At 43.9% G+C, this 16,569-nt stretch overlaps 1 protein-coding gene across 1 annotated transcript; it reads right to left on the minus strand.

The window, feature by feature from the left end:
- Nucleotides 1-564: 564 nt before the first annotated feature.
- Nucleotides 565-11,100, minus strand: LOC149279247 (pre-mRNA-splicing factor SYF1-like). Its single transcript, XM_089501448.1, has 19 exons — nucleotides 11,077-11,100; nucleotides 9,401-9,549; nucleotides 8,122-8,245; nucleotides 7,776-7,973; nucleotides 7,153-7,287; nucleotides 6,654-6,818; nucleotides 6,374-6,518; nucleotides 6,134-6,285; nucleotides 5,510-5,629; nucleotides 5,082-5,213; nucleotides 4,819-4,950; nucleotides 4,435-4,548; nucleotides 4,181-4,343; nucleotides 3,572-3,762; nucleotides 3,004-3,126; nucleotides 2,183-2,360; nucleotides 1,887-1,989; nucleotides 1,303-1,406; nucleotides 565-626 (listed from the first exon to the last, which is right to left on the minus strand). Exons 1-19 carry the CDS (start codon nucleotides 11,098-11,100, stop codon nucleotides 565-567), a joined length of 2,514 nt encoding a protein of 837 aa, XP_089357574.1.
- Between the last annotated feature and the right edge of the window lie 5,469 nt (nucleotides 11,101-16,569).

The raw sequence follows: 16,569 nt of genomic DNA on the forward strand, positions 1-16,569 counted from the left end.
CGGATTCAAAACACGGCACCCCGTTTCTTTCCAAGGTGTAGAGCAAGTTGCAGAAAGGAATGAATGTGTTAATATGCATCTTGGGGAAATATCGATCCCTTTTTAAAGCTGCACATACTTACTTTCCACCTTTTAAATGCCAGATGGGACGGGAATACGCAAAGCACAAGGTGTTGCCGTCTCCTGCAGCATTTAAAGACTTTAATGTGATAAGAGGTGTTGGCACGGCCTCTGTGGCAATGAGCAGACACCTTTTCCTAGACACAACCGATGCATCCATACACTATTTATAGTACTGCTACAGACTAATGGTAAGCGGGTGCTGGGTGGGAGAACCTGGGTCAGCGAGTCTGGACTCCGCAGCTGATGAGAAGGGTTCCCGCCGCCCGTCACCTTGTATTTATAATATACATATAGATTTATTATAAATATCTATATTAAATGATTTTGCAATTATTTGTATATAAAACAATCAACGAGAATGGAGAAACTGTGTGTCTGGTTATTTTATTCTTTGTTTGTCTTAAGTACTTGATGTAAATAGTCAGGTCAGGATTCAGTGGGTCAGTCCTCGGAGATTCCGGAGAAGACAGACGATGGTACAGACTTCTGCTCTAACTGAACCTCTGTAAGGAAAAGAGACATAAGAGTTAGCGTTACTGCTGGCCAGCAGAAGTACTTTCACGCGCATGTTCCTCAACCTCTTCCCAGCCAATTACACCCTAACTTTACTCCAGAAGGATATTGACATTCTGGAGAGAGGTCTGAGACGGGCTGCTAAAATAGTGAAGGGTTTGGAAGGTAAAAATTATCAGGAAGGTCTAATGGACCTCAACTTGCATAGCTTAAAGGAAAATAGAACGAAACTATTTAGATACTTTGTTAAAGCCTTTTTATGTAAGTGGGAAGGACAATAAATGTTACATGAGGGTCAGAGGTGTAGGTGTAAGAGGGTGGTAAATTCAACAGTATCCCGGGAGGCATGGAACAGGTTAATACCGTGAGGATCCTTATACATGCATGGAATATTATCTTTTATATTTATATAGCGCCAACAGTTTACGCAGCGCTTCATACAATACATAAATTCAAGGGGTCTGACAAGACGAGAATTGACCAACTAAGACAGGGGTGTCCAACCTGCAGGACTACATCTCCCATAATGCTTTTTAAGCCAAGGGGCTGGCTGAGGAGTATGGGAGATGTAGTCCTGCAGCAGCTGGACTAAGACAAACCGATACATCAGGTGGAGAGAGCCCGGCTCGCAGTTTTACACTCAGGATCCCCGTAAACACTTCTTACCATCAGGTTCTAACTCCTCTTCAGACTCATCGTCGCCAATGTTGATCTCGTCCGGGTTGGTCTGGCGCGTCAGCTCTGCCAGCTCGGAGCGAGATGCGTCGGACCTGTGCAGAAGAGCAAAGCGAAGACTTCAAGGACCGGATTGCAATAGAAGGCACTTCTTCCCTGAGAGCTTTTAAAAAGAGTCTCCTTGGGAGTTTGTGATGCCATCAATAAGCAAACAGTTAGATAAGTCAAACAGATAAGTCACGCAGCGTTCTGAATGGCTTCCAAGGAGTAAAAGACTCCGCTAAACATGCGCAGCATGTACCGAGCAAACTGTAGGATCACAACACAAAGTGATGGATTATGCAGGAGGGAGGTAATGTTCCAAAAGAGGAGACAAAAGCTAGGGTCGGGGGTGTTCGATAAGTGGAACAGCCTTCACGTTAATGTGGTAGAGGATAATACAGTAAGGGAATAGGCATAAGGCTATTAATATTTATACCTGGAACCCAGAACCCACCGGGATTTTCTTCTATCGCAGCTGTTTTACCCGCTTTCCCAAATCCAGGGACTAGAAACAAATACACCTCGTCACCTACCGGACAAACAGGATCTTGTCTTTTATCTGCGGCTTGTCTTTCTCGGCTGCCGCTGCTATAACGGCCGCCTTTTGTTCCAAAGCTTTCATTTCATCCATGGGCTCTGTGATAAAACGTGAAGCAGGCAATTAGGTGAAACACCCATTCTAATAAGACTTCAAAATGTGAACGTCCCTCTTCGTGTCGCCTCAGCGAGCGCAAGCAGATGAAGCAGCGCCATGCGCGCGATTCACCGGGTTAAGCCCTGTATATATTAATCTCTGCCCGGGGTAGTTGTGTCTATATGATGCACCTACCATTTGGAGTGTCCCCGGCCGCTCCTTCCACGCGAAGCCGCTGCGACACGAGGAATGTACCCTGGGTGTTGTACTTGGCCTGCACACTTCGTTTCACACGCAGCATCTCCCGCAGCGTGTCTTCGTTCCCGTGACGCACTTCAAAGTCTCGCCACGTCTGCCAGAATCCCGCAGTCAGCTGCGGATAGCAAGAGGGGAAAAAAATATATAATAGGCTGCAGGCGCCCAGATACTGGAGGGTAACGGCCACCTCTATTGGTTAACTAAAAGCAATAGGAGTCAGATCATAATAATAACTTTGCCCCTACACTCGAAGACAACCTTGGAAATATTTTTTTTTTTTTTAAATCCCACTGATCCATCTTTGTTACATTAATACACAGGGAGTGAATCTTTAACACGGCCAACAAATATACTGATCCAATCTGTATGATGTCATACATGCATGGGACAGGCATAAAGCTATCCTCAATCTAAGACAGACGCGAGGACTGATTACTTAAGGTCTGAGTATTTAGCCTAATTATAGGTTTCTACCCTGGTGGTAAAATCACAACCTCAGGCATAGAGGTGGTAAGGGAGGCTGCGGCTGGATGTGACCGAGGGTCTTGCACCTTTATGTGACCTCTTGGTCCGGCTCGAGATGTAGAGGAGAAGACGTGTTCAAACACTCTTGGATGGATTGCATCACTTGCTTATCAGCAGAATCATCCAACTCTAGCTTGGTGATGATGTGGAACTACTAACAATCTGTAGGCTTTAAAAAGAAAGCGCTAAGCGGAAGGTGGTAACGCGACGTCAACGTAATAAACCGCACTCACCCTGGGGTCACACATCTGAGAGCAGTACGAGTAAACGGCGCGGGCTCTGTCAATCTCTCCCAGTTTACACTCCATGTCTGCGAAACGGAGACACATCTCTCGTGACTGGTCATCGGCTAACAGCTAAGAGAAAAGAGGAGACAATACAATGGTTAACTTTAATCAGTTCCAGGACCTCAAATGCATAATCCAACATGCTTTATGAATAATACAATACTGCGAGCTTTCAAGAGTGAATGAGCATTATTAAACACTCATCTACAGACACCAGACGGCTTGTTTTTCCCTCAGAAATCCCATGGTGCTGCCACAAGCACAAGGGATTCTGGGTAGGCGCATGCAAATAAGGTCAACAATTATCACCTTTACCTCTATATCCACTTTATACATGGATCCCTTGAAATTACCTGCTGTACAAGACAGCCTTTAGACAAAACTCGGGTAAGAGGTGCAATAGCCAGATCACCGCTCGTGGACAGCTAAAGGCATGGAAGTTACAGGCAGCAAATGTGCATTCGAGGCACAGCAGGGTTAAAAAGATGTAAGCAAGAAAGACTCAGGTCATTACCTCAATGGCTCGTTCGTAGATGCTACGAGTGTGGGTGACGCCATAGATTTCCGCCGCTCTTTTAATGTAGATATTAAACATTTCGTATTGCTCTGCGGGCTCCACTGCTTGAGTAGCCCTTTCGTATAAAGCCATGGCGTGCCGGGCTAAACCGTGCTCTTCCTCCAGCTTGGCATACAGGAGAAAGATATCTGAAAGGGAGAGAGAGACAGTCAGACTACTGCAAAGAGCACTACAAAACACAAACCCCATGATGAATCCTCGTCGTATCCAACAGCACTTTGGGATCTATTCACTTAAGGGAGAGCTGAAAGGAGAGTTTAGAAGAGTTGTTGTTTCAACTCCTTGACTTCATTATACCCTTTGAAGGTCCAACCCAGTGAGCTTCTGCTGCAGGAAGAGCTTGGCTGGCCCTGTATAATGTATAGTTAAAATATTGAGACTTTAATGTCTTCTGGTCCATTAAGCTATGCATTTTGCAGGGTCACCTTACCAGGGTTGGCCATTCCTGATGCATGGTGAAGCAAGTGAACCTAACACCACAACTCTCCTGTCAACTAAATGAACCCTATTGTGATCCAACACAGTCACCATAAGTGGTCACCATACTTTTGGCAAACTTGCGAGGACAACCATCCAAAGCTTGTTCAAACAGATCGCGAGCCCTTTCCAGCTTCTTCCCTCCGTATCGAGCAATGAACTTGGAAAGGTAGGTACTCCAAATGTCGTACACGTTGGGCCAGCGGAACAAGGCGATCCCACGTTCATAGGCCTGGGGACAGAGAAGGGACGAGAGAGTTACAATATAAAGGAAGACACGTAACCTCCACAAAAATAGTTCTTCCCTTGCGGCTTTGACTCACCTTAAAACTCTCCTCAAAATAGTTGTGTTCCTCAAGGAACAAAGCATAATTGATGATGATCTGCGGAGTTGCTATCCGAAGGTCAATAATCCGGTCGTACACTGCCTTGGTAGACTGAGGGTGACAATTACAAGAAGCGTATGAACACAGACCGTCTCAGAGACAGTTTTAAGGCCCCCTCCTCTTAAATTCAAGAATATAATGAAGGTCTAGGTCTTTCTAGGACAAATCTGCCATTTACCGACAAAATACTACAACGCTGTGTCTTCTAAAGCCGGCAAATGCATTCCAACAATAAAGACAGAAAGAAAAACACGTTTCCATGTTATTATGAGCCATTTAACCAATTTCATTGCATATGGAGCTCCCCCCCCAAGGCCATACCTTGAAGGTGCCGAGACTTTCCTCCAGATCGGCCAACATGGACCAAACTTTAAGGGATTTGTACAGTCTGTTCTGGACGGGCTCAGAGGCATCGAAATATTCTGCCTTCCGGGCCGGTACAGCCGTGGCTCTCTGTAGAAAGAGAAAGAAGTATTAAATACCCCCTTAAGTACAATGACATGGGGGTCCACATCCCAAGCAATACTACTCCCCATGGAGAAAAACCAAAAAAAACCTGAAAAGCTCATGGCTCAGAGTCTTACCCTCAGTATTTTCAGGGCCTCCTCGTAATTCTCATGCCTCAGCTCCATTTCTCCAAACTGACACCAAACCGCAGCCAGGTCATCCACGTGGGTGTACTTCACTTGGGTGGCTCGGTGTAGAATTGTCCTGGCCTAGTGAAGAGGATAGAAAGCCATTTATAACGACCACCCAGCAGATAATAGAGAAAGACGGGTGGGAGACGGTAATCCGGGAAGAAGTGAAGCAAAAAAACGGCATATGTTTATCACTAAAAAAAACGTATATATGTACATAAACACACACATATATATATATATATACACACACACACACACAGTGTTACCCCTTATCCCCAAAGCAGTTCAGAAATTAATATTTTTAGTCACCATATATATATATATAAATAAAACAAGCCGGACCTATGTAATAATAGAAGCGGGTTACTCACATCCTCAATCTGTCCGTTGTCTTCATAGAACTTGGCGAATGACACCCACAGTGAGTGGGGTTTCCCTGTGGCTTTGGCGGGATCCACGGTCTGAACAGCCTCTGTGTACGTGTTTATAATCTAAAGGAGCACGACAGCGAGTCAGCCTTCTGCGAAAGACCCCCCAGCTTCGCAATTTGAGGACATCCGAGAATTTTCAGCTTGTGGGCTTTGATTTCAGGACCCCCATAAAAGCATTTAAAGGGAATTTCTCTCACTAGAATCGTTTAAATCATATAAAAATACGATAACATTGATAAGTCTGGCATTTTCCATACGTTTTGTCGTCTATGGACTACAAACTTTTAATAAATGAATTTAATGAAAATGTTAAAGCTATTTAAAGCGTGTGCTTCTTGATGAATCCTGTGACATGTAGTTAGGAGGGCCCCTTACATCTGGATATAAAATAAAAGTTTAAATATGTTTCTTTTGGTTAGATTATTCTCAGATTAAAAAAATAATTTAATAAAAATGTGTCAACTAGATGCGCTGAACAGTTCCTATCTGCTGGCAAATTCAAATTCGGTTTATGTTAACCGCATAATGTGTGATTTATGGAAGGGACAAATTCATTTTACGCACCTCGTGAGGCTTGTCTTGAAACAGTTGTACCCTCTTGTGCCATTCGTGGACATTGTGTGGATTCTGTCGCAGTAACACTCCATTGAGTAAAAGAGGACGGCGCTCTATCAGCTGCTCAAAGCGAGCCAATCGCAGCTCTAGATCGAGATCATCTGACCATAAAGATAAAGAGGAAGAAGAATAAGTTTAAACCAACAAGAGGAAAAGGCAGAGAAAAAACCATGGGGTGTCAATTCTTACCCTCTTCCTCCCGCCCCAGCTCGCTGACGGTCTCCATTTTGGCCGCAATGATGCTTTCCTCGAACTGCGCGTAGCTGTCAAACACTTGGGTGAAATCTCGGACGGTGGTGACGGTCTGAATCGCTTCCTCATAAACATCACGTGCCTGCGGAAGTAATACGCACAGCATCTTTGTGTTACGCACCCAGTCTAGGCCCATGCAGGGAGGGGAAGGGGTTAACCATTAAAGCTCGACAAACACAGACAACTTAACAGAGAAAACACGGTTATTGTACATTACCTTCTCAAAATGCCCACTACGAGTGTGATACTCGGCAAGCGCACACCACAGCTTGCCCCTCTGGTCAGTGAAGCGCGTCAGTCCGCCGCGAATAATCGCCGCGGCGTCCAGAGAGCGGATCGAGTCCGGATGCTGGGACAGTAAGGAGCAGAGGTCCTGCCACAGCTGTACAGAACAGGAGGGGCAGAAGCAGCATGTTAAATAACCCAAAATGACAGACATTCACCCGCATGCGCCAATCTCACCCAGTATACACACTGCTGCCAAGCATACTTTCCCCTTTTCTATCCATAGACCACCATCAGATTTGATATTTTTACCCGTCTTGCTTAGCAGGTAACCCTCCCTCCCCCTAAACACATTCTATTCCGATTTGTCCTGTTTTTATCTTCCTTCCATTCTCTCTTCTCCCAAATCCTTTTGTACCGTTAGACATCTTTTTGCTGTAAGGTTGCGTCCCAACTTTTTGCAAACCCCGCGTTCTCTCCTCCATCGGTACCTGATAATTGGATTTGCCCTCCTTCGACACAAAGTTATCCTGGTTGACAATGACTGCCAGTCTGGAGGCCGCCTCGTCCAACCGGTCCATCGACCTCAGGTACTCGATGTACTCTTCTGCGTTTTCCGGCGACAGCTGTAACGAGGAATAGACGTCTTACAGATCACACAAAAAAATAAAATAAAAGACAACCTTCTTAAAACATCAGGAAGTTCAGACGTCCTGATTCTATCACTCATGCCGATGTATAATACCAGATACTTCAAAACAGTTCAGGTGCCCAGGTGCTCGGCAGGACAATGTATTCACCACTAGGCCTTCAGTGGGAAGCCCAGGACCTTTATCATATCTCAGTTACCAAATGTTTCTCTCCACAGATGGTCACGGGAACAACTAATTGTCCTGCACGTAGTAAGGGTGGTGAGAGAATATACATGAAGACCCCTGACTTGTACAATCAATGCTTTGACATCTTTACATGGACAACTAAATCCACACATGACCCCTGCTCTGTTGACCATCTTCTGAATTATTTCTACATTCGGTTGAGAGTCTGAACATATTCCTTGAATGTTGTCTTTCAGTGACGAGGCACCGTTGGTCTCCATGTCCGGTTTACTCACCTTGAGGTACCGTCTGTATACGCGAACCGCCGTTTCAGGCAACTGGTAGCTACGGACGAAGCGCAGGTAAAGGGGCCAGATGCGGTGGTGCTGCGTAATGGGCAGGGCACGGAGGGCGCGATCGAACGTCCGCCTGGTACGGGTGATTTTACACTGATCGACGAGGAACTGACAATAATCCATCCAGATTCGGGGCATCTGATGGGAACCAGAGAGAAAAGGGGCTCGGTGAGCACAATTCCATACAGATTCATACAGACCGGACACAGCAATACCAGGAGGAGCAGGCAGAACGCCATGTGGCTCGCGAGTCGGGTATTAAAGTGCCGTCTCAAGGTCAACCCACCTTGTGCATGAATACGAGTGCCCTCTCGTGACAGTTATTGACCTCCTCGTAGGCTGGATCGGTGATGCATCGTTTCTTCACCTGCTTTCTGCGCTGCTTTAGGTAGGCGTACCACAGCTTGTAGCTGCAAGAACAGCAAGTTAAAGGGATGAACACAGGTAATAAAGACTGATGATGTCACGATGACGTAAAATAATACCAACAGTTCCGACTGTGAATAAAACGGGAGGCAGGACACATTGTAACAAACTTTCCGTTAGCTGCTTTCTTACCAATTACCAAGTATGACCGTATAGCGAGATTATAACCCACAAAGAGCGAATGAGCGACCAAAGGTGCTGCTCCACATTAACTCAACCGCGTAGGGTAATAAGCAAGTCAACCTTGGCGGATGAGCCCTCGTATTATTTCTTCTGTATGCTTGATAGCACAGAAGCTACATTGAAACTTTAAAAAAGATTTTTTACTCTCTATGCGTTTAACTCACATGACATTTGTGGGGGGGGGGAATATGAATCGATGCTAAATTTTACTTGGTTAAAGTAATTATCTGGGAAGGGCTCGGCCATTCAGCAGCACTAGGAAAAAAGTAATGATAAGTTACAAAAATGTTAAATTCAGCACATCAAGTGGAACACCACCTTTAACATTACCATGAACAAACAATAACCAGTGCTGTCTAAACAGTACATAAAACCACTATGTTCACGTTCAAATCGTTTTCTGTAATGTATGATGATTTATATAATTTATGCCATTTAATGGAGGCTCAAAAACGGAAATGGCTGTGAATATGTTATGCAGCTGTCTGTCTGTCTGTCTGTCCCTTCTATAGTTTGAGACACATCACTTTATCTAAATCACTTTGTACTCAAGTACCCAAAGATCTCCATCTACAGCCTCACTGGGACGCGTCATACAAACAGAGCACAGCTCCAGTGTCAATGTTACACTAATAGCGACTTGCCTAAAGTAAATGCATAATATCGTGTGCCCATAGACATAGTTCACAAGTGTCCCATTTGTTGCAAGACAGTCCTGATTTTCAGGCACTAAGCTGCCTACGGCTCCACTTTTGCTGGCAGTGCAGATCACGGGCCAGTCGGGGAGATCTGCGAAATCAAATAGGCCTCCGTATCGGCTTCTCGTCCTCCTTGCGACGTTCTGCAGCTATACGCCCGGAAGCAGGGAATGAAGTCAAGCTTGTAATACAATTTACAAACTACGTTAACATTCATGCCACTTAAACGTATTTATCAAAACCAAACAGTCAGCTAACCTTCCCGGCAGCTCCTTCAGGGCTCGTTCATAGACCAGGTTGAGAGCATGCGCTGGGCTAGAGAGTTTCGTCTCGATGTATCTCATCCAGCACTTGACTGAATAAGGGTTGCGTAGGATCTCTTCCTCATACTGCAGATCATCTTCCTCCTGTAGATATAAAGCACACGAGAGCAATTAACGGCACGGCATCATAGTGTTTACGAGACGCTTTACGGCACAAAGCCAGATTCCTTTTGCATTTATAAATAAGTCATATCTCTTGACGCAGTTCATGCAGCAGCAAGAATACGAATGAATGAGAAGGAACAAGAACGGGACACCGGATCATGAAGCTCCGCAAGGCTCTACTAGGCTGATGGCAGAAAAAGGTAATCGCATACACCGGGGGTAATGAACTAAAACATCCACTTTGTTTAACTGATTTACCCTGGGATACAGCCCATTCGCACGGGAGTTTATTCCCAAATTCTGGATGAACTCAGTGTTTAGTCGACATACCCTTAATTTGTAATACAAATGCACTTAAATACGCCTTCAAAAAACCATTTGTTCTGTAGATATATCAGATACCCTCGGGGGCTGTAACGTGTCACAGCAGTCCCGGGGCTTGAGTACCTGCGACGTATCATTCAGTACTAAGAAACGACAGGTCAGTAAAGAATAATTATAACCAACTAGTCCGACTAGCCCAGTCGGCAGAGCACGAGACTCCATCCGGAGCCCAATGTTGGGCAAGCATTTTGCGTGGGCCGGCGGCACAACGTGTAATACCCCACACTATGGATCAGCAGATTGGAGATATGACCCCTACCTAGCTTGCCTAGCCTGCTGCAATCATATCGTGACCAGCGGCCACAGCAACCCCCGTTCAAACCCGGGGAGAGAGGTAGATAAATGGAACAGCCTCCCATGAGAAGCGGTACAGCAAGAGCATTTAAACATGCAGGGGACAGGCATAAAGCTATCCGTGATCTAAGACGAGACCAAGGACCAATTAAAAGTCTTTATACCAGGCGCAGACTAGTTGGACGAACGGTCCTTATCTGCCGTTTAATTCTCTGTCACCCATAACTAACCCATCATATAATTGGGAGGGGGGGGTAACCCCCAAATCAGACAGTCTCAATAATAATAATAATAAATTATTAACAATAACTAACCCATCATATAATTGGGAGCAGGCAGAATAACCCCAAATCAGACAGTGTCAATAATAATAATAACTAACCCATCATATAATTGGGAGGGGGGGGGGTAACCCCCAAATCAGACAGTCTCAATAATAATAATAAGTAACAATAACTAACCCATCATATAATTGGGAGCAGGCGGGATAACCCCCAAATCAGACAGTCTCAATAATAATAATAATAATAATAATTATTAACAATAACTAACCCATCATATAATTGTGATAATTAGTTTTAATAATAATAATAACTAAGTCACCTGGGCATTTAGGGTTAAACGCCTAAATAAGATAGCTATATGGCGAACAGCTTGACAACCTGTGGCACTCCAAGGGTTATGGGGCAACTCCCATGATCCTCAGCCAAGCCGTAGGCAGTAAATAGCAGAGAGCCACAAGCTTAATGTCCCGCGGATATGTACGCGGCCGCCCTCCGGACGCCATACACTTTATCCCCCGTTTATCGCTCCGCGCCCAGCACTTACAATCGCTATTTGCTTCTCCAGCATGTTACTTCCAGCTCCAGACTCGGAAACACACACAACGTTTTCCTGTCGGGGGCTTATGACGTAACTACAAGGAGACAGAACTTCGGCGCCCTTCTACGCTGTGGACGTCATCGACGTGACGCGGCCATCTTGGAATATCCATTCGTTCTCATTCCGCCATTTTGGATTTGGGCAATATTTTCTTTACGTTGGCGATGCTCTTTTTTAGGCATGCGGTCAGTTTGAGCGGTAATTTGCATTTTTTTAAAGGAAGCCTTCTAGTTGTGAGTTGTCAATTACACTGTGGTTTTGTTGACGGCCATGTTTTTGGAGGGTGAGCCAAGCTCTTGTCCAGTATGCCAATATGTCTTTCTAAGTGGGATGGACAGAGTTGTTATATTATGTTATTTAGTTATTAATTAGCGATATGGAACTGTGGGGTTTTTGTGTGCACTTTTATTAGAGATACGGTACTTTCTTTATACTTTTTCAGGTAGCTTCGCCTGAGTATAACATTAAAAAAAAAATCTTAAAAAACATTCTCACATATAGTTTAGGCCAGGGGTTCTCAAACTGCGGCCCTCCAGCTGCTGCAGGACTACATCTCCCATACTCCTCAGCCAGCCCCTTAGCTGAAGGAGCATTATGGGAGATGTAGTCCTGCAGCAGCTGGCGGGCCGCAGTTTGAGAACCCCTGGCTTAGGCAGAGCCGTAACTGAGACTCTTGGCACCCGGGGCTGTGTCGGAGACCCCGCACTATCTCCATATATTTTAGGCAGAGCCGTAAGGGAGACTCTTGGCACCCGGGGGTCTGTCGGAGACCCTGCACCGATGTCCCACCTTATAGTTTAGGCAGAGCCGTAACCAGGGCTTCTGGCCTTGATCAGTATCTTTTGCATTTATTCTGTAACGCTATATGCTTCTTGGGATGCCGATTGACCATTTTTTAATATGTTCCCATTGAACATTTCACGCCAGCTAATTTCTTTCAATATTCTTTCTGCATAGAGGAGTTTGAACTCTTTTAAAATTGGTTGAATTCCTCCCAAAGTGTTCTAAATGTGGAGCTGTCACCATGGTAACCAGTGGACTATCTAAACCAGACAGTCACATTCAGCACCTTTTATATATATTATATAACATTTATTATTAGAGTTAATCATTTTTATATTCAGTGGACTCCAGTGGTGCTGTTATACTTAATGATAGAATTATTATTTTAATTATCCCTATCGACTGTAGTTTTAAATTATTTCAACCAAGACACAGTAGAGACAAATTGTCAGAAACTATTTTTATTTTCAGAGACTCTGCTGCCGCAGGGATATTTTCAGCTTTTTTGTTAAACTTGATACCTTTTGTTAGGCCAACAGAGAAAAAAATGTAAAGTTACTCAAACTGTACCGCCTCAGATGTCTTTTCTTCTTCTTCTTTCCATCTCAAGAAGAGACGCCTGAGCTCCCTGAAAACGTGCCATTTTACATGTTTTTCAATGCTGGCCCTTTAAAAAGTAACCAACTTCAACTAAAGACTCAACCTGCTTTTGGGTTAATATGGCTATGTCCATATATCCCAACTCCATAACATCAATAAAAGTGTGTGGAGTACAGCTTTACTGCCACATCGCTGTCCTATTGGGAGGTGAGGTTAATTTTCATAAAGCTGAGTGGCCACTTAAAATTGAGCTGTGAGTGTCTTGGCGGATTTCATCTTTTGTTTGTATAGATACCTGTTAGTGAAGTTATCAGGTAGATGAATGAAGCGCTTGTTGTGTACCATTATGGCTTGTTGTGTACCACTATGGCATGTTGTGTATCTTTGTGGGTCGTTGTGTACCACTATGGCATGTGGTGTACCACTATGGCATGTTGTGTATCTTTGTGGGTCGTTGTGTACCACTATGGCATGTGGTGTACCACTATGGCTCGCGGACTTCCATTTTAGAACACGTAAACGAAATCAACAATTTTGATGCCCTTTACTGGCAGCAGAAGTTTTGAATTATAATATGTTTATTTTGTGTGTTCTTTTGACATTAATGTCTGGAGTATCTCAGACCTTTTCCCGCAGGCAGCACAGATGATGTCTGGACACCTGAATAGTGAAACATCATCATAAAAAATCAACCTCATAATAAACACAGTACTGGTGCACACATTTAAACTAGCTCACCGTTTGTAAAAATATGTCTTTCCTGGTGATATCCTTTACCTACTCTCTATCGTTTAAGGAAAAGACTTGGTAGTCATTCGGCAGGATGTCTGTAAACTTTTCCTACTTTCATTCTTTCACTTTCCTTGGGAGTATTTTCCCCTAATTGTGAACAACAGGTACACTTAAAAAGGCGGCTAAGAAACACTTTCACAGCAACAAGTGACTATACATAGAGCTGAAAGAGACATGTATTGATATATATGTATTGACATAATGTTTTCCTACTCTTTTTAATATATCGTTATGTGCAAGGGCGTGCCATCTACTGACTGAAGAATGACATCTTCTGGATTGGGCATCTCCATTATCTGAATGCCTGATCATGGGCTTTGAGGATGTACATCTCAGTGGGAATAAAACCTGAAACTGGCAGAAAGTCCGTCGGGCTACGCTGTGGTAGCACTTAATAGTTAATACACCCTCTTAATACAGTGTCTATGACCGCAAAGGGTTACACGAGAGACAATGGTGACTTGGACAGATGGCTACTAGGATTTTTGATTACGGCCTCCAGGGTTCTTCCGAAGCCTCTCGAAATGTCGACTGTGAACTTGATTGATGAAGCTGAAATAGTCATCACCGGTGGAGAAAGGGACAGCCGTCTGGGGTTCAGAAACAGGGGAGACAACAGCATCCTGGAGAAAGAATGAACTGGTGGCAGTGACAGACAGAAGGGATTTCTCTTTTTGTCCAATTGCTTATAGTAATAGAAACTAATTCAGATGTGCCAGAGACATTTCTTTTTTGGAAATACCATAATACATACTATAAAATAACAAAAAGGGTATTTTTAGACTCTTCCTGGAGGTTCTTGGATATTCAGATTATCTTCCAGAAGACGCATTGGGATGAAATCAGAAGAAAGATGGAGTTATGGCTTGTTCTGAGAGAAGACAGAAACAATGAAGGGTTCTTAGACAACATCAAAGGGATAGTGAGGGTGAAAACTGAAGGAACTGGAATACGTAGGACTCATCTCCTTCCCAACACCAATGGAAGCTAAAAGTATTACATGTTATTCACAGAGAATATTAGCATCCTTTCCAGATAAATATAAACGGCGCTTATGAACCGCAAATGTGTTTTTGTTTTGTTTATTTTTTAAAGCATTTTGTACATTATGTGTGCTGTGATTTGGCAGATATAATTAATATCGGGACAGCACATAGACCAGAATAAGGCTGCCTTTCAACAAACCGTGTGAATGAAGCCATAACTTTTAGGATAAGAATTATCAGTAAATATTAAAAGATCTCAATATGTATAGCTTGATGGTAACATATGGGAAAGGGTGTATAACCAGTAATGTAGGGGTCACTGCCCTAGACCTAACTGCCCCTAGACTTACCTCTGTCCTCCTCCCCTCTTCATTTGGTCTCCCCAACCAGCACTTTAAGAGGTGTCTTCGCTATGGTGGCTAATTGGCCCTAGTAATGTGGCCCAGGGTCTGCCTCCCTTTAGATCTGCTGCCCTAGGCTTAGTTGTATATAGTAGAAACATAAAGGGGGGTTTACATAAAGGAGTTATATTAAGTACAGACGAATAGTGTATTTCATATAAGAAATGTTGGGACAACAGGCCATAGAGTAGTACTAGAGGGGCAGTGGCCTAACTATAACGTAATAACTATTTCCTCACTATGATAGTGGTGGATAAGTGTAATAGCCCTGAGGGTAGGATGACCTCATCTGCCATGTTTTCCAGGGCATTCCACTTGTCATTGACCAGCATTGACCCCTGCAGTATGTAGAATGTATAAAAAAGGAAATTGGTTACTTGGTTATACATCACACATACGTCAGTGTGTGTTACATGTGTTGGTCAACAAGTGATATATCAAGCTTGGCTGATAGTATTGAATGTAATTGTTTAATAATGTTTGTAATTACATGGGGATTGCAGTCGGGTAGCATTCTCTGCCCCAGACTACTTATTGAATTCCAGTAGATATGTAGATGAGAACACTGGTTTGTGGGATGATGCTGTTATCACATGTGCTATTGGCTTGGTTCACATACACGTGTAGACATCAGTATTGGATTATGTGGCACCCAACTGTACAGTTACATAGCAGAGTATACTGTCGATATAGCTCACCTTCAGCCTGCCATTGTCTTGAGACACCCTGCGCGCAGGCATAGTATCTGGAAAGACTGGGGTGTGCGTGAACTCTGCTCTCTGGTCATCCAGTCTCCGGCTCTGAGACTGCGCTAGCATGTCCATCAGAAGGTTCATTTCGGGAGGTGGGGTGACTGGACCTGCAGATGGGTTGAGATGCTTTTTGTCATCATAAACTACAAGTTCCTCAAAAAAACGTAAAACTGTACTGACGTTATGACAGAGCTAGACTTTTTACTACAAAGAATGCCTCATTAGTTGCTCTACATGCTGGCGGATTCCCAGACGTTTGGGTCATTCAAGCTGCATGAAATACTAGATTTTCTTCCCTGTCCGCTTGGATCCCCGGAACCGTAAACCCAGACTAAAATGTCACAGGACCTTAGGCTAACTAAACCCCTATGGATGCATCATTAACCAAAACACACACTACAAGGGCCACTGTTAGCATTAACAATTCCCTGTAGCCCCTGAAAGGGCCTTTCAATCTGACCAGGGCCCTTAGGTAGTCGCAGACATTTTTATGGAACAACAATAATAAGGAGTTTAATTGAATTTGTGGTCCTCTGTGGTTATCAGTAAGCTCATCAAAGCCAAGTGGAGTACGATACTTATTCCAGGACCCCCCTGATGCCATAGGTGGACTTCTAGTCCCCTCATACCGCGTTCCTATGAATGGTACAGTATTCTTATTCAATTTCCATGTCCATGAAATGGAACAAATGTCGTTGACACTGCTAAAGGTCACCACTGTTTATATCTCCTACACTCCGAAGGGGCCTGTTTACAAGTTCACATAATTAAGATTCGGGATATGGTCAGCATCAAGGTAGCACAGATTCCTTCAGATGTTCAGAGATTTCGGTATTGTCCCAGTAAACTTACAGCTGTCCTTTGCTTCCTGGTCTCCTTTGCTGTGCACAATCTGGATATTGCACCTCTGTTCATCTATTCTCGCACCTTGAACGTGGGTCAGTAGGTTGAAAAAGCCTTCTTGCTCCTGGGTGCTTTCCTACAGAATGACATAGTGACCTAAGTAAAAAGGAACTACTCCTTAACAGCAAAATGACATCATTGATAAACAACTTATTTGCATATGGGGCTGCATTTGGAAATCCAACAAGGTCTCGTCTTGTCCCAAACCCTTTTTCCAATAAT

Source organism: Sceloporus occidentalis, unplaced genomic scaffold, assembly GCF_023333645.1.
Source record: "Sceloporus occidentalis isolate IW3139 unplaced genomic scaffold, rSceOcc1.0.p SCAF_174, whole genome shotgun sequence".
NCBI classification, from domain to species: Eukaryota; Metazoa; Chordata; class Lepidosauria; order Squamata; family Phrynosomatidae; genus Sceloporus; species Sceloporus occidentalis.

Excerpts from the sequence above, each read along its gene's own strand:
- LOC149279247 (XM_089501448.1), bottom strand. The coding sequence starts at position 11,100 with ATGCTGGAGAAGCAAATAGCGATT. Across the intron at positions 4,549-4,818 it reads AAAGTCTCGGCACCTTCAAG|TCTACCAAGGCAGTGTACGA; the intron begins GTATGGCCTTGG and ends TGTCACCCTCAG. Across the intron at positions 1,990-2,182 it reads GGCCGGGGACACTCCAAATG|AGCCCATGGATGAAATGAAA; the intron begins GTAGGTGCATCA and ends GTTTTATCACAG.